This window comes from Caretta caretta, chromosome 10 (genome assembly GCF_965140235.1).
Source record: "Caretta caretta isolate rCarCar2 chromosome 10, rCarCar1.hap1, whole genome shotgun sequence".
In the NCBI taxonomy this organism is placed as follows: Eukaryota; Metazoa; Chordata; order Testudines; family Cheloniidae; genus Caretta; species Caretta caretta.
The window spans coordinates 9,731,226-9,759,089 of record NC_134215.1 but is presented as its reverse complement, the minus strand read 5'-3'; the positions used below and the strand labels follow the sequence as shown (position 1 = coordinate 9,759,089).

Sequence of the window (27,864 nt, the reverse complement as noted above, 5' to 3'; positions counted from 1 at the left end):
GGAGCCGGGGCCGGGCCGCCGCGCACACGCTCCCCGCCTCCCCGCGGCGGCTCCCCCCAGGCGCGGGCCGGGCAGAGGCTGGATGGAGCCGGCGGCCGGGCGACGGGAGGCAGCGGGCTGGCTCCGGCGGCCGGGCTGAAGGCGGCCGGGCAGGAGCGCTGAGGCGGCGGCGGAGCCAGCCCGGCCGGAGGTAAGGGAGGGGGCGCGGGGCTGCCCTGTTGGGCCCGGCAAAGACCCCGAGACATTGCACGGAGCTGGGCAAATCCCCGCCTTGACATTTCGGGGAGCTGGGGGGGGGGGGGGGGGAGACAGCCCCACCCATCTGCCCCAGATGCACCCCGGACTCTGAACCTGCCCGGAGGCACCCCACCCTCACCCCCCGAAATGGGGGCCCCCGGCGGCTGTTTGATCGCTGCGGGACTCCGGACCCCCCGGCCCATCACTGTCATTAAATCAGGGCTTTTCAGACCCCTGCCTTCGTGCAACCTGGGTGTTTGCGCAGCGCCCCCGGGAGGGGGCGTCCCAGGCAGGAGAGGGAGCCCGGCTCGCGGCACGGGGGTGAATGGGGCGCAGCTGGAAGGTGGAGAAATCAGGGGTGCCTTTGCCTTTGCCTTGTCGCTGTGGACGGCGTGAAATGGGACCGGCGCTTCGCCGGGCCCTTCTTCCAGCCGCAGGAGCGCGAAGCCCGGAGCGAGCCGCAGGGTTTAGCTGCCCTCCGGCCCGGCTTTTCTGATCCTCACAGCCCTGGGAGGAGCCCACCTTGGGACCGAATGGCCGCCGCAGGACAGCTGGGCTAGGAGATGCAGAGGAGGGAAGGAGCTAGAGAGAGGGAAGAAGTTGCTTTGGGGACAGAGAGCATCAGCGATTTTGGGGAGCCCAGTGTTGGGGTTTAACCAATCCAGGCTGGTTTTAGTGATAAAGGAATAAATCCTGCCTAGGAGAGGGAGGTGGACCTGCTAGAGGGGAGCCACTGTCCACACCCAGCCAGCCCAGGATTTACTATATTTTTTGCTACTGAAAATATTTTTAAAACCCACAAAAATCTTCCTGATGAGAATTGATTCATCCTCCCGGTCCTCTCAGTTCTGAGCCTGGAAAAGGGACTGTGGATGTCACTCGCCTAAGGCCCAATTCTTCTCTCGCTGATCGTGGTGTAAGTGAGCAGTAACTGCACTGGGTCAATGGATGCACACCAGTGTAAACCCACTGAGAGTGGAGAATCAGGCCCGGAGTTATTAAGGAATTGTATTGCCTGCAGAACAGGAAAGGTTCCTTCCTGTGCTGTGTACTGTCCATGCTTCCCAGCTTTATTGGTCTAGTATAATCAGTAAGAAGTTTACGTTGTGATAAGAGGCTTTTATAATAGGCTTATTCTCCAAACAGGTTTTCTATTTAAAAAAATCTACAACAGGCTTTACAGTGGGTCCGGAGACCATTTCCTGTCTGGTCTTATCTGATTTGTTTCTTTTAGCATCAGGTGTTTGGTAAGTGGTTTTTGCTGTGTTTGGTTTTAATAATTTTAGCTGCTCTTATATTACTCTGCTGAAGGGTGTTAACAAAAGGTTAATGAAGCATGACTTTTGCAACAAAAAATAACACAGAAAGGATCTGTATTCATTCCCAGTCCTGTCTGAGCCGGTCAAAGCTCTGTTCCTTGTTGGATAGTCTCGCATCTCTCACAGAGAATAACAAAGCTCCGACCTGACAATAGACAAAAAGGTGCTAATCCCAAACTCAGTTCTGTAAGCAGATTCCTAGCAGATAGTGTCAACAACTGGTTTTATTCCACCTTTAAAAGGGAGTGGAGCCCACTTAAAGAAATAACCTGTGAAACAGACCAGGAGTCAGTTCTGGTGCTTCAAGGTGACTGAGCCTTAGGGGTCAGTTTTCTGTTATAATTTCATTTTCTTCAAAATGTGACACTCCAAGGTCGCTGTATATTGCCAGCCGAAACCTTGCAAGCTTCGTCCAGTGCATGGGCCCAGTGCATGAGGCCTACATTTCTTCCAGGTAGGAGCAGGTAGCTAGATTTTCACCCTCGCTCTCTTTCCATTCAGTGGAAGTTCAGGCAAAACATTCCAGGCCCATGATCAAGATGCTCAGTTTGGATTAATTTTGGGTTGCAGTTGCCTTGAGTAGTTCAGCTGCTTTGCTCTTGTTGCATTGCCAGGCTGCTTGTTGGAGAGGGCACATTCCCCTTAGGTTGCGGCTGGAGTATAAGACCTGTTGTTACTACTTTGACCTTTAGTCTCTGAAAGAACAGCAGGACGCGTGTCAGAGGCAGAGACAGTGGATTCTGCTATTAGCATAATGGTACCGACTGGCCTATCACACAGATTCAGAGGATGCTGTGGCATGTTCCTGGAATAAGTAAATATGTTTATGGCTCAAGGAAGCGATCAAAGTTTGTAAGGACTAGATTCTAAGGGGTCAATAGAACTTTCATTAGCTTGTGTGACATTGGGACTGCAACCCAATTAACTAAGGCATTAGGTTTCTATCCCTGTTTATCCAATATGTGACTCTTTGGCGTATCATGGCTAAGACTCCATGTAAACCTTTATATCCTAGCAAACATCACATCTCATAATGAGACAGGAAATGACTGAAATTGAATCCCCACCCCCATCTGTTTTGAAGAGCATTTTATTCCCCCGGATGAGTGTACCTAAAGCTGTGTTTTGGTGGAGCACCACTGACATCCAGTGGGCAGTTGGGGTAACATACAGTATACATAACTATAAATAAGAATCTACCCTTTGATGGTGTTTGGAGTGAAATGAAGCAGGGGATCATCTAAAAAGATTTTGACCATGCGAAGAACTGTGCACTGAGGACCTATACACATGAACTGTTGCTGCATTAAGAACAAATATTCAAGGTATCAGCTGGCGCTGTCTGATTCCACAAGAGCTTCTTGGAGTTTTGCAAACTCTAGCTTCCCTGCCAGGCTTCTCGGGGTGGGGTCGGAGACTTAATTTATCAGACCCCTAATGGAATCGCTGTGTTCCTGTTGGGATTCCAGATATGCAGGTAGACTTTTCCCTCTTCAGAGCCATCATTCATTGTGGTAGCCAGACACATGGTGCTCACCACAACAGAAAACAAATCAAATCCAAAAAACTTGCCACTCTGGGAGGAATGTTCCTGCCTGAGGTGGGCTAGAGCACCACCTAGAGGCAGAGCTAGGTCCCTGCGACACAGCCCCAGTTAAGTTTAAAGGGATTCTTTGTAAGTGGCCCCTCATGACAGTAAGGATCAGTTAAAGCAGTTCCTGCTGCTCTCTGCTGGGCTCACAGGTTTGGGGTTTGGAGCCACCGATCTGGGTTGGAAATTACAGCCCTGGGAATGGTGGAGCTATGGCCAGTTCAAGCAAATCTGGGTCTCCCTGCAAAGCCATTTGCTTGGGGATCCCCTACTGAGAAGCCCAGATTCTCTCCTGCGCCTGCTGCAGAAATCCAGAGTACCAGCTGGGGCCAGGATAAGGGGGAGATGTCCTGAGTTTCCAGCAGCCTCAAGTTATTGTCCCATCAATTACCAAGCTCTCAGACAGTTGGGGCATGAGCAGTAAACATCACACCAGGCTTCCAACCTGCCCTGCTGGGAAGGTTATGTATCAACACTACCGCCCTCTATTGGAGGGAATGGGAATCTCCAACTCCTAGCAGAACTCTTTTTATGCTGCTAACAGGTAGCAGAGAGTCTCCTTCAGCTCAAGGGGTAGGGCCTGTGCTTCCAGACCAGGAGGCGTCGGGTTCTCTTCCCCCTGTTGAAGTGCTCATTAATCACATGGACAGCATAGAGTCAAGCACAAAGTTGTAGGAGGGCCACCGGTTTGTTACAATAGTTTGCCCTTTGCCTTCAGAGGAGGCTGCCAAATGCCTTTACAAATATTTTCTAAAGCCTGTGAGTAAGGTATTATCTTCATGTTACAGAAAGGTAAACTGAGGCGCAGAGGTTAAACAACTCTCCCAAGGGCATACAATGAGTCAGCATCTGAGCCAGGAATAGAACCCTGCCCGCTGCTCTAACCTCAGACAGCATCGCCTGTCCCTTGGCACTTCTCTCTTGGTCGTTAATCAGCCAGCGATGCCATCTTGTGGCCAGTCCCAAGTCCTCTTTAACCCAGCTGACTGCCTGGGCTAGAGCCAAAGCCACCCTGGTTGGTCTAGTCTGGCCCCTGAGTTGGGCTTTTTCATATTGTTGTCCCTGGCAAAACGGAGGATTAAAAAAAAGTCCTCGGGTTTATTACTTGAAACTGAAGCATGTGACAGGCTGCTGCAGAGCAGGGGCATGGGGACATTAAAGCCCCAGCACCAAAGCAAACCCCTGACAGCTGTTGCTGTCACCCTGACACCCAAGGCAGAAAAAACCCTGGCTGTCAGTGTGAAAACCCCGCTGAGTGGCAGCAGCCCCGTCCTCCTGGCTTATCAGGTTGGGAGGCTTTCAGTGAGGGATTTGCAGTGGCGATAAACCTTAACACCACCCCTCAAAGCTTGCGATAAGCTCTCTAGATAGCCCAGCTCAAAGCTGCTGTCTCTGCTCTGGCATTTGATGCCAGTGCAGTAGAAGCTACCGAGATGGACGAGACAGTGACTGGACCTGGGAGCAAAGATGTGTTTTGCAGCCTTGGGCAGAACCCTGAGCTGCCGGAGGAAGAGGTCGGCCAGAGGGGGCTCGCTTCGGTGCATCACACAAGGTGCTGAATTGCATACAGTAAAGCAGTCCCCTTTAAGGAGTGTCTATGGAAGGAACGCACCTGTGCAAAGAATGCAAGGCTATATGAGGGCAGGCCTAAAGGTCTCTGCCGAAATAGCCATCCCTGAGCTAGGTCTCCGGGCAGTGCATGAAGGAGCAAGTGGGAGCGAAGGAGCCATTGCATTTCCTTGTGGCCTTGCAACAAAATAACCTCATGCCAGTGCGCAGTCTCCAACCTGCACTCCTTACAGAGCCCCTTTGCCTGTGCGTGGGGTCCTGGCACCGTCCTCTGTGACGTCTCTGCGCTCGGAGACTCAGTCTCACTTGGGGCCAGATCCCCCGGGGCCTTGCTCAGGTTTGACTCAGTCCCAGCTTCCATCAGGCCAAACCTCTGAGTTGACAAGCACCTACAGCCACCGTTGACTGTGGTGGATCGGGCCCATTAGCTTCGGTGGGGTTTTGCTTCAATAAGGCCCTCTGGATTTGGTCCACTAAGAATACTGTTCCTCTCCAGTGCCAGCTGCTAAGAGCAATGCTCTGGGTCTGGGCTGAAAGTGTACCTGGGCACATCCCTCCAGTCCCAAACTTTCTGCTCGCGTGAGCTGCTATGAGAAATGATGCAGAAGCCCTGCCTGTTGGTGTTTCACCTGGGCTGCAAAGGTCCAAAGGCTCTGGCAGCAGGATGGGATCTGTGCCATGGTGGTTCTTAGCACAGTCTTCCTGGCCTTTGGGAACAGGGCGGGTATCAGTTTTCCCCGACAGCCATGCTGTCTCTGTTAAAAAGCTGCTCTCGGGTGCTTGGTTCTCAGACCCAGAGCCCATCCGGAAGCTGCAGAGCCCTCGCTGGTGTTCTGCACAATGAAACCCTTTGGGACCCAAGCAGTGGGGTTTGGGGAACTGGGCGGGAAGGTGGGGTCACGAAACAGTCTAGTTCTTGTGAAACGGTCCCCAGGATGTGAGCACCGGAGAACCCTGCTAGCCTCATTCTAGGCAGGAGAACCCTGTGGCGTGTGTGTGCCAGGCCCTGCATCCAGACACAGCATCGCTAACAACAGTGCACGGGGCTTCATGCCAGGCTGCAGCTGGACTTGCTCTGAGCTGGATGCCCACCGTGCAGTGCCAGTGTAGACAGCCATGGTAGTGTGGCAACAGCAGTGGTGTAATTAGTCCGTCAGAGACGGCCTCAACAGCCCAGAGCAACGGCTCTGTCACCTGACAAGCCTGCCCAAGAGCAGCCGAGGCGGCACCCAAAATGTGGAGAGGTGCAAATGGACCCGAGCTGCTCTGTGGAGCTGTGCTGGGCGTGGGGGGGTAGGTGTGTAACCCATCCCTGCTGTCCCCTTCTAATGGCACCTAGCCCAGCTAGAGACTGATGAGTCTGTGATAGCCATAGCTAAGAGCCACGTGGCTTTTAGCTCTTGCAGTAGAGGCTCATGCCCTAAGCTTCAGCGGTCCCAGGTTCGATCCTGTCTGCCGACACCCGGGCTCGGCTGGTGTTACAGGTGCAACAATCCACAAGGCCCTGCCATGCCCAAGGAGTTTTATGTATGCGTGTGGGACAGGGTGACTAGTGTGGGAATCACACCGGTCCAGGCTGCAGTTACGCAGCTCTTTAGTGTGGAGGCAGCCCTGTCCATTCCCTGTAGGTTCAGCGACCTAGCTGTGGCGTTAGTCACTCTCTAGCACAGTTTGATGCCCTGCCTGGTTCTGGTTTTTTTCCGCTGTGACAGCCATGCAGACTGCTGCAGTAAAGGGGAGCCTCATAGCTCCTCCACTCCCAACAAACATCGCTGGAGGGACCAGTGAATTCGCGCCGGCTGTGATGAGCTCACAGCTACTGCAGGCCCAGCTTCTCCCAGCACGAGTCACCCTCACAGAGGATGTGGAAGTGCTGGCTCTTGGGGAAATTGAAGCCTATATCATGCTAGGAGAAGTCCTGGTGAAGATCCTGGTGTGAGACCTGCTCAGAGAGTCAAGCAGCAGAGGGCACAGACAACACCTGAGACTGAGAGCTTTTTTTCACCAGGGAAGAGACCGAGCTTACACGGAAGTAATTCTCTACGAGGTTTCGTGGGAGGTTCTCCTTTCACTCCATTGCTTCCCGCCTAGGAGTCCTTCTCAAAACACTATCCACACTCAGCCCATCCTGCCAGCTGGCAGCCTTCATTCTCGGACCGCACAACAGAGGAGCAGTTCGGTGATAGTGATGGAGACATCTTTAAAGTGCCTCATGCTCATAAAATGGAGTTCTTGGTTCCAGTGGGGGGGTCTCTCCTGGTGTTGTCTAGCTGTACAGCTTGAACGGGCTCAGAAAGACATGCTATATTTCATACCGCCAGCCCTTCAAACTCTGAGAGACAAGCTGGATTCTTTCCCTCTCACATGTCATATTTTATTATTTAGTATTCATACTGCGTGCCACCTGTGTGTGAGGTGCTGCGCAAACACGGAACAAAATGCCAGTCCCTGCGTGGGGAACCCCATGGTCCTCCGTGGCCAGATCTGTATTATTGGTGCTGAGGACGCATGAGAAGGAAAGGCCCCAGCTTGTCTCTTGGCCTATCCTGGCTGAGGTAGTGCTGGGAGATAAGGGGGAGAAACATCTTAGAAACTGAGCATGTTTGAGCTAAAAGTCACTGAGGGACAATAGAGAAGGAGCCAGGGCTGATGTGTAACGTGGGTGTACGTCAGTGAGTGGGTGTGAATCAAAGGGTGTCTAACTTGCTGTTAGGGGTGTGTTGAGGGGGGCCAGGTTATTACACCAGGTTAGCGTCGGTCACCTCTTAGTTTGGGCCTGCTTGTGCCACTTTGCAGCGACTCAGGGTGGAGGGACATGGTTGTTTTCTACGGGGAGCCTATTGCGCACGCCAGGGGGCGTAACTAGGAGAAACGGGATGAGACTGAGCAAAGGAAATGTCGGCTGATTATCAGGAAAGACGTCCTGCCAGCGAGGTGAATCACACGAAGGCCTTCCAGGGAAAGCAGTGGGAGCCCTGTCGCTTGGAGCAGTTAAAACTAGACAGGGCAAAGCACTTGAGATGCTGTGGTCATTCTGGCTCTGGCAGGGGGAAGAGCTAGATGACCTCACAGCTCTTTTCCCTCACTAGCTGCTCTGCTGTTTTGCATGGTGTGTTGAATGTTTTCCCTACGTATTACGTTAGCTGAGCCCTTGGCCCCGTTGGGAATAAGCCCCTGTGGGGTATCCCTTGAGGACCGTGCTGGGGCTGAGCTAATGGTGTGTTGCTGCCCTCTCTTGCTTTAGGTCAGCCACAATGGGCTCTGTCAGAGGAGATCATTTCAAGGACATCAGCCCCGTGGTGACCCCAGAGGGAAATGTGGTGATGAGCTTCAGCTTCGACAGCTACCAGCTGGAGGAGGAGGAGCTGCAGGCTAAAGGGAATCAGGCCAAGGGAGTCCTCACCTTCATGGAGCCAGGTAGGGCTTGGCAGCTGGGCGCCGCATCTCTCCTGGCTCGCAAGGAGGGAGCGTGGAGGAAGGGCTGAGGGGGGCACATAGCGATGGCAGTGACAGGCTGCTGAGGCAGCTCCCTGGATGCAGGGAGAGGAGTGGGGAGAGAGAGCTTTGTCATAGCCAGTGCTGCACCAACCAGCTCCACGCTCCACGTATCACAGAGCCATGGGCAAACCCTGCTTTGCCGGGTGGTTCAGCCCCCCAGACTTTGGCCATGTGTTCAGATTATCCTGGCTTCTTGGGTCGGGAGATCTCACAAGGGTGGGCTTTTTTGCAAGGTCTCCTGGCCAGGCCAGACACACCCCGCAAGCAGCCATTACCTCATTGTGGTAACACTTCAGGTCCAAATGAGGCCCAGAAGCACAGAGACCACAGGACAGGGTGGAAATAATAACAGCGGTACGTTCCGGGAACTTTTCCCAAGCCTCCAGAAGGTTTGGTTCAAATCTTGTCCAGCATCTGGGGCTGGTTCTTAGCGTACAGGAGCTGTTTGGCCCAGTCTTTAAGAATAACTACTGTGAGTGGAGCTTGCTGTTGTCCATGCAGCCCCTGATCCGTCGCCATGGCCCGGACACTGTCCTGCGGCGCAAACAGCGTGCGGGGAGAACAAGTTTTGTGGCTTTGTAACCCCCACAGAGGTGACACACACCCTCCCACATCCCCAGGACTGGCCTGGGGGCGCTGCAGCCAGGACCCACCAAAACAAGCAGGGAGCTAAGGAATCCAGCAAATTCCCCAACTGCATGGGTCCAAGGCAGCACGGAGGACGCTTCTCTGCTCACTAGCCAGGGGAGCATGACTGGGCCAGCAAATGTGTGGCTATTGGCTGGCCACCCTCCTGCTGAGCCCTCCCCTTGAGGCGTGCAGGCTTTGACATCCCAGCAGGGTTAACTTTCTGCCCCTCTGGCTGGGTAAGAAAGGTCCTTCTGGGGGCTGGGATGAGAACGCGTGCGATTTATCGTGGCTCCTCCCTCTGCTCTTAACCACTCCCCCTTCACTGCCAGGCCTCTCTGTGGCTCCTGCCGTGGTTTCGTTCCTCTCCGTATGATGCCGGGGCAGTGGGGATCCTGGGGGCCTGTGCTATTTGACAGGCACACACATCACCACTTCCCTGTGCAGATCCCCGGTGTTTTAACAGTGCAGACTCCGACATGTCGTAACTGCAGCGTGTTCCCAGATGACAGGAAAGCAATTAATGAGCCGTCGCTCCCCTGGCCAAGATGATCTTATACGAGAGTTTACTCCAAACATCTCACAGGCTGAGTCACTTGAGCAGATGCCAACTGTAGGACAGACCCTTACCTTACCTCCACTGGGGCTAGTTGCATTTGCACCAGCGGAGGATCTGGCCCTAGGTTTGTACCTCTGCCAGTCACTCCCTGAACGTACGCTGGATGGCACGGGACTGCTTCAGTACGTTGCACATCAAAGACCTGGTATTCTTATACTGCCAGGATCACTGTTGAAATGCCTCTACTCACAGGCTGCAGTTTAGCCAGGCTGGTGTTTATTTTGTGGAGCGCCATAGGTGAACCTGGCTTTGGGCACATTATGGGAACCCGACAATACAGCTATCCGACATTAATACCATCCTTTCCAGTTTGCAATGAAAAGGCTGACCCTGCTATTTAATCCCTCTGGGAGCTCTCAGTCCCTGTAAGGGCTTGCGAGCTGCTTTCCCCCGTGGCCTCGAGGAGCACTCGCCCCTGGGCCAATAGGTGGCCCTTTGGGAAGGGCTGAGATTTAACATAGCTGTTGCTCTTTTGGGGCCCCCAGATGTTCCCTTGCGAGCCCAGCTGAGAGAACAGTAGGCATTTCTGCTTTGCTCTTTCCTGGGGGGGTTTCAAGTGCAGAAGGGTGGCTGGGCCGAGGTCAGTGATTCTGGGAAAAGATGTGTAGCTGCAGAGATCAATAACTTCTCCTAGTACAGGGACCATAACAAAACCTCACTCTCTGCTCCCGGTGAGGAAGGCTGGGAACTAGAGGTAGGTGAACAGAGGCATGTGTACACCGATCCATACGTACAAGTGTCTAGGAAGATACTTCACCCGTTGGCTGGTGCTACACAGATGTCCGATAGGTAGGTTTCTTGCCCCTTCCGCTGAAGCAGCTGATGCTGACCATTGTTAGAGACAGGATCCCGGCCTTGCCGGACCACTGGTCTAGCCTGGTTATTCCTGTGCGGGTGATCGAGTCGAATAATGGCACTGCAGTGTCTCATGGGAGAGAAGAGAGTTGCAATGAGTATAAAGGGGATTCTTTACTAAAGCTGCGAGACATAGACAGAGCCCCTCATTTGGGAATGTTCGGTACCTCGTCTCAGTGAACAATAGATCTGTTGCCTCTCGATATATTTCCCAGCCTGTCTGTAGGACTCTGTGTTGGGCTCCAAGAGGCCCATCAGCTTAACTGTCACCTGTTCTGTCCTGTTCCGGCTGTAGCCTTAGAAGACCCCGAGCCGCAGGATCGATACCATGGGATTTACTTCGCCATGCTGCTAGCAGGGGTTGGATTTCTCCTGCCATACAACAGCTTTATCACAGATGTGGACTATTTGCATCACAAATATCCAGGTGGGTCCTTCCCAGCAATGGTGGTTTGGCGTGTCCCAGGTCCTGCTCCTTGGATTTCATTCACACTGAGCTAGGGCACAGCATGGAAACTGTCACGGCAGAGTCCTCATTAGCAGGAGAATGCTAGTCTGACAGGCAGAGGGGAACCAGCCCGGACAGGCCGCTGATTTCCAATTCACATGTAATCTTTGAAAGCCAGCAGTCAGGATCTCTGATGTTCAATGCTGATAGCAAACACAGTCCCATTTAATGACAGGAGATCCTAGAAGCTGGTGCTAGGATGTTGAAAAGACAGAGGCTGCCGAAGTGAGGGTCGGTGTATTTGGCAGGGAGTCTGGTTTTGAAATAGGACTTGGCCGGGTCTCCCAGTTCTTGTGGATGCAGATATTGACAGGTGTTGGATGTCTCCTGGATGGGGTGTCTAGCAGCCTGAACTCACAAATGTAGCCCGATTAATGACAGCAGTATCACTCTGCAGTGTTTGTACCCGGAGTGCAAAGTGGAGCTAGACAAAATGAGTGGCTGCCCCCGTGGCATCTCCTGTGTTGCCCACGGGGTATCTCCCCAGACCCTCACCCCACTTTCTGTCATTCCACCGCCTTCTATTTCAGCCGGCCCTGCTGCCTATTTCCACAACCTGGAAAATGTTTCCTGTTCCTGGATATCCCTAGACAATGCAACCCTGAAATTGTTCTTTGAGACCACAGCTGAGTTACCCAAACCCTGAGCCTGGTTCAGCCATCAGAGAAACCAGACAGGTGGGCTGGAGGAAATACAGAACAGCCACCAGACCCCAAATTCTGTTCACCAAGGTGCCAACACAGACCCGTGGTCAGCAGTAGCTTGAAAGCTCCCTGCTGAAATCAACACACTCAGTCCAACGCGGCTCTTGGAGCATTGCTGACCACCTCACCTCTTCTGTTGCTCTGCAGGGACCTCCATTGTGTTTGATATGAGCCTCACCTACATCCTGGTAGCCTTGGTAGCTGTCATCTTGAACAACGCCCTGGTGGAGCTGCTGAGTCTGCACACCAGGATCTCTGTGGGTAGGTCTCTCCATTTCCTTCCCCTGCCTCAGGGATCCAGACAGGACCCAAGCCTACCGCCTGCATTCTGGGGCTACCATATCTCCGTGGCTATTTTCCTATCCCATCGGTGCAAGCGGTCAGGCTAACGTTTTCCAGAAGGGTGGACTCTACTCCTGTCTCCAGCGCCTCTCCACCAACTGACCTGGAAAAAGCCTGCAAGCACTGAGATATTTTTGCCCATCCTTGGCCCCTTAAGGGTAGCTGAGTGTCACTTCTGCTCCCCGCCTGATCTCCCAGCAGTGAAGACAAGATGCGTGTTATGTGTGCAGATACGTTCTGTTCAGTTTCCAGGGGGAAGGGGGTTGGGAGATCTGGGCCGGTCATGTACAAAGCCATATAAGCACATTCCATTCGCCCAAGCCTCAGGCCACCCAATCACTTAGATTTAGCCCAGCATCCAGTGTGAACACCCAAACTTCCAGCCACGCAGTCAGTCAGACACACCATTAGCTAGACACCAGAATTACGATCAGGCAGACGTCTGGACACCCAAACATCTGGCTGCCTAGAAACTCAAACATCACGAGGAACCTACAGGGCGATGCCTAGGCTTCCATTCCACCCCATAAGCAGTTAAATGACTAAAGCCATCTTGGCGTAGATGGAAAGAAACGGGGGGTTTCTCTGGCCCCTTGTTCGTCTGCTCTGTAACTCCATCTCCGCCTCAGTGCAGGGACGCACTCTCTCTCCAGGCTGCTCCATGCAGTAGTAGTGGCTCGGACGCTTGGCCCCGTGGGGTTTCACTGGGATTCCACAGCCTGCCGAGCTCATCACATCGCTGTCCCAAGCCAGTCCAAAGGCTTGCTTCCAGCTCTGCTCTCTGCCCCTTGACTCCAGTGTCCATCTTGTTCGCTGCAGGATACCTGTTCGCTCTGGGTCCCCTTCTCTTCGTCAGTATCTGCGATGTCTGGTTGGAGCTCTTCACCCACAGGCAAGCGTATGCTATCAACCTGATAGCCGTAGGGGTCGTGGCCTTCGGCTGCACAGGTATGTGAAGCCTGGCGCAAGGAGGACAGGCCAGATGGTTTTGGGGAGAGCAGGGTCTTGTTTCAGAGTACAAGGCCTGCTTGAAAATAGAGAGGGGAGTATCTGGAAGGGGGAAATTGCTCTTCCCCTCAAACATCCTATTTCCTTGCAGGGAAAAGCAGGAACAAATTTTCTGACATTTCTGTTGGGTCCACATAACTCAGCGGTTTGCAGCCCCTGATGGGCCACCTGCTGCTGCCTGAAACTCCAGATCCCCGCTCCCTGAACTATCTCCCCACTCTTCTTCTGAAGTAGATCTGTTCAGCCACTTACATCTGCGCTTCTCAGATCCCGGGAACACCCCGTAACCCATAGCACATAAAGCAGCATGCACACCTGCCAGCGCAAACCAGGAGCTATCTGATTTGCATAAATGGCACATATTTGCATAAAATACACTTATTTGCATAACGTGCTGCCTGATGGCCTGTGGGGCTTTCAGCTTCTCCTGGAACCCCCAAATACCAAACTCCATACCCACCCAGCCCATCATCAATCAAACACGCATCTCTAGCATCGCCAGGTCAATTGCAGTCAGTGGGGCCAGATCCCAAGCTGGGGTAAGTCAGCATAGCGGTGGCTGCTCCTTGCTTGGCCAGCTGGCCTGGCTGGTTTGTTAGTTCTGTTGGGAAGCGCTGATGGGGTGGGGCATCCGAGTACCAGGCAGATAGATTAGATAGAAAAGAACGTGAATTGAAACCGACCTCTTGTTTGGTGAAAAAAGTGGGGGTGGGTTTCCCCCCTCCCATTTTGGGCTCTGTGAAATGCCCGTTTTTGAGCTAAGGCGGCACATTTACGCTTTTTGAATCCCTGCTTGCTGTTCCAGCTGCTGAGTTTCTGGTTCATTTTGAAAATATTAATAACCCAAAAGCCATCAAGTCCAGTTGTTGCTATGCTAACCAAAGCCTTTTCCCTTGTGACTGAATGCTTTGAAATAATGAAATTCCAGGGCCCCATGCAGCTGCTGGGCAGCAGGACTTGTTAATCCCAGGGCAATCCCCAGGTGGGTGATTTTTATTGGCCTACCATATTTCATCCCATAAAAACCCAGCCTTCCGCAGCTCATTAGCACCAGCTAGCCCAGGTGTGTTTACAGCCTTTCTATGATTTTCTTTATGATGCTGGTTAACACTCTGGAACACGAGTCGTTCGCGTGATGCTTCACGTCTGTAAACAGCCAGAGTCAGGCTGTGCAGCCTGCACCCTCACACCCCACCTACCCCCGACACCCTGTTACAGTTTGGCTTTTAGTACCTAGGGCTCTCATGTGCCGGAGGTATCCAGGACCGAGAGCTGGTGCCTTTCCACAGTATTGTTTTCTTATTGCGTTGGCAAGAGTGAAGGAGGCGGTTCTGATTCATGAAAGCACTTAGACCGGCTACAATGAACTTAAAGTTAAGCATGTGCTTTCTTGAATCAGAACTTTAGATAGGAAACTGCACCAACTTCTCCTAGTTCAACAGCTCCAGGGACCTAGGCAGGACTCCCGGCAATATATTTGGGCTAGATCCCCGCGGAATTGTGGGTAGGGAATAATACCTCTTCTCCTTTCTTTTTTCGGTGCGCCTCTCTCTTTAAGTGCAGCAATCCAGTTTCTACGGCTACACCGGGATGTTGCCCAAGCGGTACACCCAAGGGGTGATGACTGGCGAGAGTGAGTATCCTCCTAACCCTGGATTCTTAAAGCCTGCTAGCTGGCAGAGCTACTCGCAATTCTGATTAGATAATAGGCTCATTAGCCAGCTGCTGGCTGGCACGTTGGCCAGTGCGTCCTTAGTTGGCCCATTCTCCTAGATGTAATCATTAGTTGGCACATGTAATAAAGACCCCCAGCTTGACACAGAGGTTACGTCTCCACTTGGAGCTCAGATGTGATTCCCAGCTCACGCAGACGTACTCATGCTAGCTCTCATCAAGGTACTGTGCTGGCCGCCCTGAGTACACACCCACAGGGTTCAGGTGGTTTGTGCTTGGGGTAGCTTCCCATGCTCTCGAGCTCGCACGGTTTTGGCTGCGGGAGCTGGGAACATCCCTAGCTGACAGTGTAGACCTAGGCAGAGGCAGGTTGCAATGTTCCATCCACCACAAGGTCAGGTTCTTGGGGAAGATGCTGCTGAGAGATGTGACTTCTCCATGCTAAGAGGCCTAGCTGGAGCCCGCCTTAGCAATCTGGTAACTTAGGCTCTGAGCAAAGTCACATACACGGGGTATGGCTGTGCGGAGGTCAGAGGTGTGACTGCAGCGTCTGTACAGATACCTGAGCTAGCTTGAGTCTAGCTCACCTGAGAGCTCATAGCTGTGAAGCTGTGGTGGCCTGGACTTCGGTGCGGCCTGTACAAGCCCGCCTGGGACCCGGGCCACTTACTCGGGTGACTAGCCCACGCTGAAGCCTGTGCTCCATTGCGGTTGGTAGCTAGCTCGGGTATGTCTACATGTGCTGCAGTCCGTGTTACAGTGTAGATGTACCCCCCTGTTTCTACGGCTCTCTGGCTCTGTAGAGGGGAGGGCAGCATGAGCAGCATGCAGACAGCACACTCATGTCCCAGGGCATTTTACAGCGAGCAGAAGAGAGGATAGAGTCTCTACCGTGACCTGGGGTACGGGTAGGGGTGACCTCCATCCCAATTAGATTGCAGCCCATCTTTGAACATACACAGCAAAGGCCTTCATTCATTATTAGCCGAGCCTTCTTTAGTTCTCCCCCACTGCCAGCAGACGTTGGCCCAGCCCAGCAATCTCTCAGTCTCCAGCCCTGCTCCCGGAGATGGCTCGCTGGAAACTGACCAGCATGCTGCTCACTCCTCAGGTGCTGCTGTCCAGAATAGGCTTTAGTCTTTTCCTGATAATCCAGGGTAATGGATTTGGCCTTGGCACACGCTGGCAGGTGGTGGGCACGCTCACCACCTATCATTGGCACATGCACCAGCTGGCGACAGCTGGGGTGCTCTCACTGATATTTTGACTGACGCCCTGAAGGGGGAATTTGTTGGTCTTTGGTTGGTGTTTTCATCCGTCAGTGGCCAGCTGGCCCTACGCCAGGCAGAGAAAAACTGTAATTACAGTGGGCACGCGGGCCAGAAAGAAAGGCTGCCCCCTCCCATGGGCTGGGGGAATGAACAGCACTCCGTTGGGCTGTCCCTTCCAGTTACACGGCGTGGCATGAAAAGCCTGGCATTGTAACTCTGCCTAGTGCTAGCTCCTGGGTTGTTCGGGGAAATACGCTACCTGGCAGAGGGCTGCATGCACCTATCAGACGCTGTTTCCCTTTGCTCTGCGTGTGTGCGGCTGCTGTTAACACTCAAGAGAGCAAAGCACGAGCATTGCCAGGGACTGCCAGCCGAGGGGGCAGCACCAGGTATGGGTGGGGTGAGCCGATTCCCCTGTATTTCCCCAGCAGTAGATGAGCTGTCTCACAGCAGGGAGAGAGAACAAACAGTTCCTGCGCCTCACCCCTTTGTCAGGGAGATACCTGCAGTGAGGGGAAAGTGGCCTCTCCGCTCACTTTCCCCCACTGCAGCTAACTCCAAAGCAAACAGGGCCGGGACTGGGTGCCTGTTCTGTGTTGCTGGGGGAAGTACTAGGGAATCAGCGTTACTGACAGAAATCATCTCGGCTCACAGAGTAGCCTGTGGCTCACATCTGTTCTCAGTTCACCCAGCACACACCAGCCCACTCACTACATGTTAGTGCCCCTCTCTGGGGCCAGGCCAACACTGGCCCGGCCTGGCCACCGAGTCACATCTTGGGTTCTGTCCTTATCAGGACAGAGAACCTGGGTTTCAAACCCGGTCCAGAATGTCTCTGCAGCCCCGGCCATTGAGCTGCCTGCTGTCCCTGGACCCCCTGTGCCGACGGGCCTGCTTTTGCTCTCTTCCTCTCAGGCACTGCGGGGGTCATCATCTCCCTCAGCCGCATTTTCACCAAACTCCTCCTGTCGGACGAGAAGGAGAACACCATCATCTTCTTCTTCATCTCCATCGGCATCGAGCTCATGTGCTTCATTCTCCACCTGCTGGTGAAGCGCACCCGTTTCGTCCGGCACTACACCGCCTGCTCCCGGCAGGGCGCACCTGGGGGCAAAGGGGTCCCAGACCACAGCACCGGATACAGGGTTCACCACGATGTCACTGCAGAAGACATCAGATTCGTAAGTCTCCCTTTCTGTGCTATGTGGGCGGGTGTGCCAGAGGCTTTTAGATGCCGCTGGGGTTCTGCTGCCTCTGACCTGGGCCTCCAGCTGCTGGCCTGAGGCAGATGTGCTGGGGAAGCTATCTCCAAGGGATAAGGGAAGGACTGACAAAGGTACAAAGATGCACTGGTTTGGTCCAGACGACCTTGTGGTGCAGAATCCAGAGTTGAATTAGAACTTGAAGCACAGCATCTGCCCTCATACCCATGGGACCATCTCCAACCAGTGGTGTCAGTTGTTTGGCATGAGAACCATGCTTTGCTTCTCATCACGGTCTGTCTGCCACATAAGTCCCTGCTGAAGGGCATTAGCAGGGCTGCTCCTTCAGCTTCGCAGGCAGAGTGCTGCACGAGAAATGCAGCCCTCTGCGCTCCAGCCCCTCACAGACGACGTTCTTAAATGAGTGTGATAATGGGCCTGCATCCCAGTTCGCTGTAGGACGGGGTTGCCACCCTGTCGCTGGTTCAGCACTTTCTGGTTGGCCGCCTGATCTCTGCCCGCTGGCCCCTGCTCTTTGCTTGTAGCTGTGACATTAGACTTTAAAAAGACATTTAATATTTTCCGACCATTTCTGTCCTGTGCAAACAATTGCCGAGGGTGCCACAGGGGGATGGTACACAATTGGGCATGGGAGGGGAGGTGGGCTGTGCAGCCACGAATGGGAGCGGAGATGGGCCTACAAGACAACCTGCTTTCCATTGTTGTGCGCACTATGGAAAACTGCGAGAGCCCCTCTTTTAGGAGATGTGTGGTGCCCTCTAACGGTGCATTGGTGCAGAGAGACGCTGAAGTATTGTATATAAATCTATACAGTAACGGTGGATGTCCTAGCGTGGCACATAAACTGGTAGCTCAGTGTAACCCATGTTTCCCCTCCCCACTTTTGTTCTCTACGCTTCCTGGGTGAAGTGTATTACAGCCACTGACCTCATCCATTCTGGCTTTGCTAGTGACAGCAGGAGGGTCTTACATCAAGGTGGATAAGTTCCCGGAGCCTTTCCCCCTCCTCCCACTGAGCTGTTCTTTGCAAAGTACCCCCTGGCTCAACGCTACCCTGATCCCTCTTGTGCTTTCCCCAGGAAAATCGGCCTTGTGGGCAGGCGGGCTCCCCTCTGGGCAGCCTGGGGCAAGAAGCTGAGCTGGCTGGCAGCGGCACCTATGTGAGGTTTGACGTCCCTCGACCAAGAATCAAAAGGAGCTGGCCCAGCTTCCGAGGTAGGACACCTGTGTCCAGCTGCAGGGACCCGCTAGCCGGGCTGTCCAGGCTCTCCCCGGCACTCGCTCTGACAAGCGCACTTGTCTTTTGCTCTAGCTGGCAGGGACAACTAGCCCACTCTCACTTAAAAGGGCTTTCAGAGGCTGCCATTTAAAGTGGAACTGTCACCTTTTAATAGTACTGCAGCCGCTTGTGCGTTTCTGTCGTGCCGTTGCGGGAGGAAGGATATTCTTTTACTAAAGGCTCAGGACAGCTGGGTTCAGCTCCTGCTTTGCCACAGCATTTTGAGGTGACCTTGGGCAAGTCACTTATTCTCTGTATGCCTCGGCTCCCCATCTGCACAAAGGGGGTGAAAACACGCCCCTAGGTCATCCATGTCTGCGAGGCACTCAGAGGTTACTGTGATGGCAGCCATAGACATCTGTCCCTAGGATAGACCTTCCACCCCCAAACGCTTTGCAGTCTCGATACGCACAGCATCTCTGAAATGCAGCTGCCTCTGGTGTGGTAGGCGGAACCCATCCAACACACATGGCACTGAACAGCAGTGGAGGCTGAGAAACTTTTAGGCCCAAGTGAGATAATCTCATGCTGCACATCACAGGGAGTCTGAGGGTACATTTCTGCCAAGCACTGGACATAAAATAACACGGCCAGCTACCGCCGTCTCTCTTGCCTTTTTGCCCTCACAGGGGGAAAGGGAGGTCACAGCGAGTGTAAATTAGCTATTCCCCGGAGTTGCAGGTGTGGTATGTACACAACATGTGGAATTACAGCATTCATACTGCTCTAGCGTCCGATGGAAATCAGAGAGCCTGCTTAGGGGCCTGCTGGATTCAGCCCTGAGTTCTGCTGAAGTCATTTGAACAGCACTTGTTTACACCGGTCCTGAACCTGACCCACAGTTCAGGGAATGGCGTCTGGCAAGGGCAAATGGGTTTCTAATGTGGAAGATGGGGTCAGAGCTCTGAGGGCAGAAGCCAGGGTGGCCTTCTGGATTGATACATCTCTGCCGCATGCTGGGAAAGCATCCGTTCACATGCAGAACTAATCAGTGCTTTTGTGAGCACCCCTAGACCAGGGCGAAGGCTGGTGGAGGTGAACCTCTCACTGCCGTGCTCTGCAGGGGGAAGAGCGTGGGTTTAGTAATAAGCTGACAAGTTGCTTTGGTGTCCTCCTCCAGACATGATGCTCCATCGCTACGTTGTCTCCAGGGTGATCTGGGCCTACATGCTTTCCATAGCCATGACCTACTTCATCACACTGTGCCTCTTTCCTGGGCTGGAGTCGGAGATCCGCAACTGCACTCTTGGGGAGTGGCTCCCCATCTTAATCATGGCTGTCTTCAACCTCTCGGACTTTGTAGGCAAGGTAGGAGGGGTCCTGGCTAGACCTCCTGTGCAGGCTTCTTTGGGGAGGGTGGGTAGCGGTTGAGGTGCCAGATGGGCAGTAGATTACTAAGGAACACATCTTGTCTGATGGCCAGTCTACCCTGTTGTGGAAGAGAACGGGGAGTCAATTGCCCAAGTTCAGGCCCTGGGCTTGGAGTGGCTCATGACTTCCTGCCGTGCATATTTTTACAGACTTTGTCGTCCCTCCCCTGCTGTTAGAAAAGCAATCCGTTCAAACCGGGTTGTCTGCTGATCTGATGTGTTATTAAAGGTGTGGTTGGTGTGTGTATGGGTGGAGGGTCTGGTCTAAATGGGGGTGGATTGTAACTGAAGATGGGCTAGGTTTGGATTCCTTCAGATCCCACAGTAGAGACCTGTTCGTTTCCAGTGGCTTTTTTGCTCTGGAACTGCCACTCAGTCTAGGCCGGCCTCCTGAACAGCCTCGTCTTTTATTGATCTAGATTTTACTCCAGAAGCCGCTTTCCTTTGCAACACAATGAGACTTTCCCTCTGTGTTTTAGATCCTGGCTGCCTTGCCTTATGACTGGAGAGGGACCCACCTTCTCATCTACTCCTGTCTGCGAGTGATTTTCATTCCCCTCTTTATAATGTGCGTGTACCCCAGTGGGAAACCCACCTTCAACCACCCCGCTTGGCCTTGCATCTTCTCCCTCCTCATGGGGATCACCAACGGGTACTTTGGCAGCGTACCCATGATCCTAGCTGCTGGCAAAGTGAGCCCGGAGCAGCGGGAACTGGCAGGTAGGAGGAATAACGTGTTGACACATGGCAGCCGCTCACGGGAGCCGTGTAGGGAGGCAGGGACAGTGCAGGCTGGACCCACAGCCTCACAAGTTCCATTTGTGTTTCCCACGGTTAGCAGTACAGCCTGGTCCCCTTCTACACCCATGTCACTGCTCCCACCTTCAGGCCCATCTGCACTAGAGCTGCTGCTGAGTTCTTCGCTGGGTTAACACATGGCCACACGCCCCATGGCTAGCATGTGGCTCCTAACCAGATAGTGCGCTGTGGTTTGCCATTGCTCGTCACCCTGTAACATGATTGGCACCTGCGTTTCACACTGTGTGGCTGGGCCCTGCCACTATAACCGGGTTAGTCAGTCCTCCAACGTCCCACCTGTGTGCATGAGAGGGGATTTCGCACAGTGCTTCAGCAGCATTGCCCCAAGTGCCCCTGGAAGCAGCAGCTGAGGGGGCGTGGGAGATTGCCCAGATGTATCCAGAATGCACTGCTGCAGGCACTGCTGTGGGATGTGGTAGGTGTGGGCAGGCCAGTGGGGGGAAAGATGCCGTGTGCATGGAACCAGTCCCATCCCAGTTACACGTTACACGGCAGGGAGAGACCAGCTGTGCCTGGGTGAGGGGAGAGGAAGCGGTTGGGTCACTCCAAAATATTAAGCGGGTGTGGGTGGGAGGCAGGCCCCGGTGGGCGGTCGAGTCCCTCTCCTGTTCATCCCTGCACTACCCCCCAGGCTCAGAGGCCATGTCCGGGCTGCAGGCCTCCGCACGAAGCCTGGCTGTGCACTGACGTGCTGGTTGCCCTGCATGTCATTTTGCAGGCAGCACCCGCACCAAGGGTGACTTATCCAGTGGCACCAGCCCAGTCTGGGAGTCATTCCCCAGAAGCTCAGTTTCTAAGAGCACCTACGCTCGGGGCTCTCTCTCTGGCCAAACAAGGTCCAGCGGAGGGGCAGAGAGTTAACGCGGGTGTGAGGATCCTGCTGTCCCTTTGGGGAGGGTAGTACCATTTTGGCCCCTGTAGAGCTCCCCTCCAGGTGGCTGTCTCCTGCCCATGCTGATCCAATTCCTGCTCTAAGGCTCCCCACCCCAGCTCATACCACTGCGTCTCCAGACCGCTGCGCCCCTATCCACTGCAGGGCCCAAACCAGTGACCGGCTGCACCCTCGCTCTCCCTTGGCTTGGGAGCATGGCCACCAGCACTGGGTTGCCAGCAATATGCTCTGGGGGGTAAGTTACAGATTAGAGCTAGAGCAGGGTACCTCTGTCCCAAATCCGGCGGGGCCCCGGATCATGAGTGGAGACGCTTCCTGGCACCCTGTTAGGGTCTGAGCCATCCGCGCTTGTCTGGCAGATGAGGGTTAACCTCCTGGCTTCTCTTCTCCGTTCCCCTTCTCCTGCAGGTAACACCATGACTGTGTCCTATATGACCGGATTGACACTGGGCTCTGCCGTGGCCTACTTTGCCTATAGCCTCACCAGTACGTCTCACAGGACCTGTTTCCACACTGAAACCTACAACAGCTCTTTCACGGCGGGGTACTGAGCGGGTGATGCGGCTGGGGCTGCAGAAGCTCTGTGCCGGGACGGGGGTGCAGGAGAAGGGGGCAGGTGGGTTGGGCTGGGGAGGAGAGGAGAATGGGAATGATCTGTCCTGTATTTATTAATCCGTTCCCACCCTACCCAAAATCTGATCCCTGAAATATTAATCCCCCTTCCAGGCCCCTGGCTTGATGGGCTGAAAGGCTGGAGCCTTCCTCAGGTCTGCAAGCTGGCCACAGGCAGGGCCAAGGGGTGTTTGCCGTGAGTCGTCACTGGCTTCAGCAATGGCACAGAAGTTTGGGGGTGACAGTGAGTGTCACCCTGAAGTGGCCACCCCCCGACTTAGCTGCTTGCTCTTGTGGGCGAGCTCAGTGCTCCAGAGCTGGCCTCATCTCCCCCCCTCCCCCCCGCAAGGTCCTCGCGGGGCGCTGGATTAGTGGAGCAGAGCTTTACAGACAGTGGATCCCCATTAGGGGACATAGTGGGCCTAGCGCATCCCTGGTGTAACACCACTGAAGTCCAGGGTGTTAAACCAGGGATAAGCTTGGCCCCGGGATTTTCCAGCCAGCCGTGTCTCTAGGCTGGCATGTTATCCCCTTGGCTGTTCCCAGGTGACTCCAGGGTGGGGAGTGAATTGCGGTGAAGCTCTGCATTAGGAAGTCCAGCTGATATGTGGCACTGTCATGGAGCTGTTTCTCATGACTGGAGGGGCTCCAGCTCCTTGGGGGACAGAGCAGTGGGGATTGCCCGGCCACTGCACCCCATGCCTTAGCATTTCACCCCGCAGGGTAGAGCGGGGCGGAGACTCCTGGGGTGTAGGTCCCTGATTTTGTACAAGGGTGTGGGGTGTTTCCACCCACCCTGACCCAGAGAGCATGTGTAGACAAAGGACAGGGTGCTGATACTGGTGGGAGCGTGATGGCGTTTGTGTCAGACGTTTGTGGTGGTCTTCGGCTCTGCGATACAAATGCCAGCCGTAAAATGAACCCCTTGGCTATACCACCTCTACATATCCCACCACCATCCTACCGTCCAGCCTCTTGGTCGTCACACCCCTCACGCAGCCGCTTTGCAGCACACGCCACCGCCCAGCACCGTCCTGCTGCCTCGCAACTCACACAGCGCCCCAGCGTGCGCCCGCCATGTGGCAGGTGTAAACCCAAGACTGAGTGTGTGTGCCAGGGAGATGCAAAGAGGAGATGAAGGGAAAGTGGGGAGACAGATTGCAAGGAGAGGGGGTGGTGATAGAGGGGCGGAAGAAAGCAGGAGAGAGAGAGAGAGAGAGAGAGCCTGATGGAGGGCGGGAGGAGGGCAAAAGACCTGCAGTGACAGAGAGATGCTCCGTTAGAGTGAGACATTGTATTGTAATCACTGGCCAAACCCACACTGGCCTCAATGGGGTAGGAGTAGGGAAGGAGTTATCAATAGCAGGCACCACAGCTGATCTGCCCGGTGTTTGTTACCGGGGCCCTGGGAGTGTAACGCTGGAGGGGGTGTGCCCCTTCCCAAGAGAAGGACTGGTCCTGAGCTGAGCTGAATGGAACCTAGGAGCAGCTGCTCTGCTGTCCTTGGGGATCTGTCTACACTCGTGGCTGGTACAGTTTGCAAGTGGTGTTGTCTACACTAGCAAATGCTGAAGTAGGGGTGGGTGATAAGCAGGCAAAAGCCCCAGTGTCCTCTCCACACTGCAGCTTCCACCACTGCGCTCACCTCTGGGCAGGGATTGATGGCCAGGCAGTTTCCTAGTGCAGACTGAGCCGTCTCGAAATTTCACTTCTTCCTTTTCCAGCCTCCCCAGTGTGGTGATGGACTTGGAATTCCTGCCCTTGGGCTGGGGAGGAGAGGAGAATGGGAATGATCTGTCCTGTATTTATTAATCCGTTCCCACCCTACCCAAAATCTGATCCCTGAAATATTAATCCCCCTTCCAGGCCCCTGGCTTGATGGGCTGAAAGGCTGGAGCCTTCCTCAGGCCTGCAAGCTGGCCACAGGCAGGGCCAAGGGGTGTTTGCCGTGAGTCGTCACTGGCTTTAGCAATGGCACAGAAGTTTGGGGGTGACAGTGGGTGTCACCCTGAAATGGAGTCACAGTTGCTCCACCTGTCACCCACCCTGAAAGACCCAAGGGATTAGCTCTCCCATTCCCCCTCTTTGTTCCACACCCCCAGAGCAAGGCACGTGCTCAGTGACCGTTCCACTCTGGTCCACGGGACAGTGTCAGGAGTTAAGGAGGGTGGGGTGGGGAACAGAACCATCACTAGAGACTAGGATGGAGTGGCTTCTTCATCTCAACTAGCACAGAGCTCATGTGGGGCCCACATGACCTAGTCCCACTGTTGACACCTCCCCATAAAAGACCATCCCAGTTACTAAAACTGCCTCTCTGTTGAATGTGCAGGGCCCTAGAGAGGCACAGAGGTTGTGCCCCAATCAAGGCTTGCTTCAGTCCTGCATAAGCGATTAAGGTGACTTGAAATGGGTGTAGTGTTTTTGCCTTGTAAATTGCAACTCCAAGTTGCATACTTTTGCAAGGCTCCTGGCAGTTGATGTTCTTCATAAAGCCCCCAGCTCCTGAAGTAGAAACCTCAGCTTTAATTCAAACACTAAATTTCTAGCGCTCCTGGTTGTAGAGACAGACCTGAAAACCTGAACTCCCAAATCCCTGAAGGCAAATAAAAAGAACCCAAATTTTATTATATTTTTAAAAATCTCATGATTTTTAAACCTTTCTTATGATTTTTAGGAGCCTGCTCCATGAGTTTTGAATGCTCAGTGGTGTTGCAGGTGTTCCCCGTCTCCTCTTTCAATAACTTATCACTGAGTCCAGGGAGAGCATCGTATGGGCCACTGAGTTCTGTTATCTGCCTGATGATCCTGCATTGGCCAGAGCTGCAAAGTACAGGCATGATTATATAAAGTAGAGAGACGGTGTCACACTGGCCAGTTTGTGATCTTTGGACTAGATCGTAAAGTACATGATAACAGACAAATACTGAGAGACACACACACACACTCTCACTTAGCTGCTTGCTCCATAAATTTTATAAATGACCGTAGCTCATTTTGTAATATGTTAACTCTATTTTAGAGGATGTCATATTCCTTTTTTTTTAATACAGAGCTGCTGTATAAGTGATTTATGGGGAACTCAATAGATTTTTCCTTAGGGCAATCAAACCAAGCACAGGTGTGTCTGCTTGCACCTGGGTCACCCTTCCAGTTGACTAGAAATACCTGATCGGTTGTCACCGGCAGTGAAACTAACCATTAAACAAAGTCATCGAGTCACGGTCCTGAGCTTTGGCCATCCCCTGCAGTTACAGTGCAAGGGTGATCACAGGCTGCATTTGTGTCCGTCTACACTGCAGTTAGACATACCCTGCGGCTGGCCCCTGCCAGCTGACTCGGGCTCACAGGCTTGGGCTGCTGGGCTGTTTAATTGCAGTGTAGACGTTCCGGCTCAGGCTGTACCCCAAGCTCTGGGACCCTCCCACTTCGTGGAGATTGGGCTCCAGGCCAAATGTGGACGACTACACTGCAATTAAACAGCCCCACAGCCCGAGCCCTGCGAGCCCAAATCGGCCGGCATGGGCCAGCTGCGGGATTTTAATTGCAATGTAGACATATCCTAAGTGGCCAGGGCCTGCAGTCTCAAAGCCATGTGACTTTAGTCATGGCCACAAAGCCTTGTTCATGATCATGGCTAGTATTTTGCAGCTAATGGTTCCTTGCCAGCCTTTCCTGGCCTCTTCCCTGCTGTCTATTCAGAGTCATAGAGTGTAAGGCCAGAAGGGATTATTATATTCTAGGGTGGCCGACCGACTGCATAGCACAGGCCAGAGAATTTCTCCTGCAGTGGAAGGGCCTAGTCCTCCCTTCTGTGTAACCTAGCAACATTTGTCTGCCAGCATCGTGTGCTCCCACAGAATCGAGCACTAGCTTGAACAAAACGTCCTCGGTGCTGAGCTGGCTGATGGACCGCAAATGAGCCATGTCAACCGCTCCTAATGCAGCGAGGATGCAGCCTGCCAGCCAACCTCTGGCTGCCTTGTTGGGGTGAGCCGGCGGGGGAACGGTCAGGAGCCAGGCTGCCTGGTAGCTATCGGGAGCCAGGCACGTTAGGCAAACTAGCCCTGAGCCCATGACCGAGGTGGAACGGTTTTTTTTAAGAAGAGCACTAGCGACGAAGTAGCCATAGACTGGGCTTGCCTTGTTTCACGAGAGTTGTGCTCTGAAGAGCTGCTTGAGTCTCCGATGGATCGGTGGGGCCTGGCTTGTCTTCAGAGCGCCTCCCAACCCAAACCACCTTCCCCACACGCTGAGGGAGGTTGGCTCTGGAGCCAGACGTCAAGCTGGCCCTGCTCCAAGGGCCTGAATCAAAACCTAGCGGAAGGTTGGGCCTGGAGTGGGTGTGACATCAGGTCCCTTCTTATGCTAGCACCCGAAAACTGGTCCAGGAATGGCCGAGCTGTCACCTTTCCTCCCCAAATAGCTCTCGTGTTGTGTGTCAGCCATGCCAGACTCATTTGCCGTCCTATTTGCTGCGAAGGAAATCAATACATTTTCAAGAAATAATAAAATATTTGGCATCGTGTCAATTGTCCAGAGTCAGCGATGCGGCCAAAAAGTACGTGGTGGTGTAGGGAATACAAGCACATGGCTCCATTTCCACCCGCCAACCCCCGCCTCTCAGCTGGGCCTGGGTGGTCTCTTCTGTGAGCGGGAGAGAGGTGCGCTGCAAAAGAACCTTGCTCATGGCCGCCTGTGCGCTAAAGCAGGGCAGACACGCTGAGCGGAGGGACCGGGCAGCAAACACACTCACACTCAGAGCAGCCCAGCTTTGTTGCAGGGACAGCTGGTGAATCAGAGGAGCTGAGAGTTGGAGTCAGGCTAAGTAAGTAGGGAAATGAATTCGCCGGGGCTGGTTTTAAACCCTGTTCTTCCCAGGAAGAGGCTGCTGGAGAGTGGTCTAGCCATCAGAGGATGGTCAGATCAGAGGCCTGCCCAGCTCTGCCACTGGTCGCCTGGGCAAGTCCCTTCACATTGCTCACGGCCTCAGTTTCCTCAGCTGTGAAATGGAGCCGCTGAGAGTACATTCACTGGGGATGGGGCGGTTAATTCCCAGAAGTATTTGTAAAACACTGGATGCTGCTGTAGGGGCACAGAGCATGATTAACACAGCTTCCCAAGCCAGGGTTGACCAGCCCCGAACTAGAACGTGGCTAGGCTTAGTCTGCCAGGGCCAGGGCAGTTGTTTGGAGCCATTTCTGGGCGATCAACTCAAATGGGCCAGCATGTGGATGTGCCCCTCTGTTCTCAGCTCCCTCACGTCCTGTGCAGATGGCTGCAGAAGGGCAGCAGAGGAGGAGACAGCGCCACACCCATGGCATTGCCCCCATGATCTGCCCTACGACGATACCTGCTGCTGGGGGAGGCCATGTTGCTAGCACGTCATCAAGAGCAGTGGCTTCCAGGGTCCACAGCTCCCCCAGACTCTTGCACCAGCCAAGGCAAATTCAGTGAGGGCCCCAGCCTGCTGATTCGTGCATGGGAAGATCATGATCGGCCCAGTGTTTGTGAGGGGGGGGTGGGGAGGAGAGGGGAAACCAACTACTTAATTCTGCTCCATCCATCTGACCCCTCCTGAGTAGAGTCAGTCACATGTTGTGCTACCTAACCCTTTCAGAACAGGCCGAGCTGCCTCCAGTGTGTTCGTCCCTATGCAGCGGGACCAGGTTTATATCGGTGGAGAGCGCGATTTCATATTGTAGCAAAGCCATGACCACTGCAACGCAACATGGTTGCTGGTCCTGGCCAATCAGCCCTTCACAGCGACAGCAGCCGGATCTCCCTTCTTCCAAACCACTGGCGTCAAAGATGACGCACCATCAGTCAGCAGCAAGAGCCGGGGGG

The 27,864-nt window shown here is 53.9% G+C and overlaps 1 protein-coding gene across 2 annotated transcripts; it reads left to right on the top strand.

The window, feature by feature from the left end:
• SLC29A4 (solute carrier family 29 member 4) lies at positions 1–26,545 on the top strand. 2 transcript variants are annotated; one of them, XM_048867056.2, is made up of 11 exons: positions 1–190; positions 7,961–8,133; positions 10,611–10,742; positions 11,675–11,788; positions 12,689–12,817; positions 14,436–14,510; positions 16,738–17,003; positions 18,125–18,260; positions 19,445–19,632; positions 20,174–20,414; positions 21,814–26,545. In XM_048867056.2, the coding sequence occupies exons 2-11, from the start codon at positions 7,971–7,973 to the stop codon at positions 21,954–21,956; spliced, it is 1,587 nt and encodes a 528-aa protein (XP_048723013.2). In that variant the 5' UTR covers positions 1–190; positions 7,961–7,970; the 3' UTR covers positions 21,957–26,545. The 2 variants fall into 2 exon arrangements, with proteins under 2 accessions (XP_048723013.2, XP_074973692.1); XM_075117591.1 differs by lacking the exon at positions 1–190 and adding an exon at positions 1,206–1,484.
• The last annotated feature ends 1,319 nt before the right edge of the window (positions 26,546–27,864 follow it).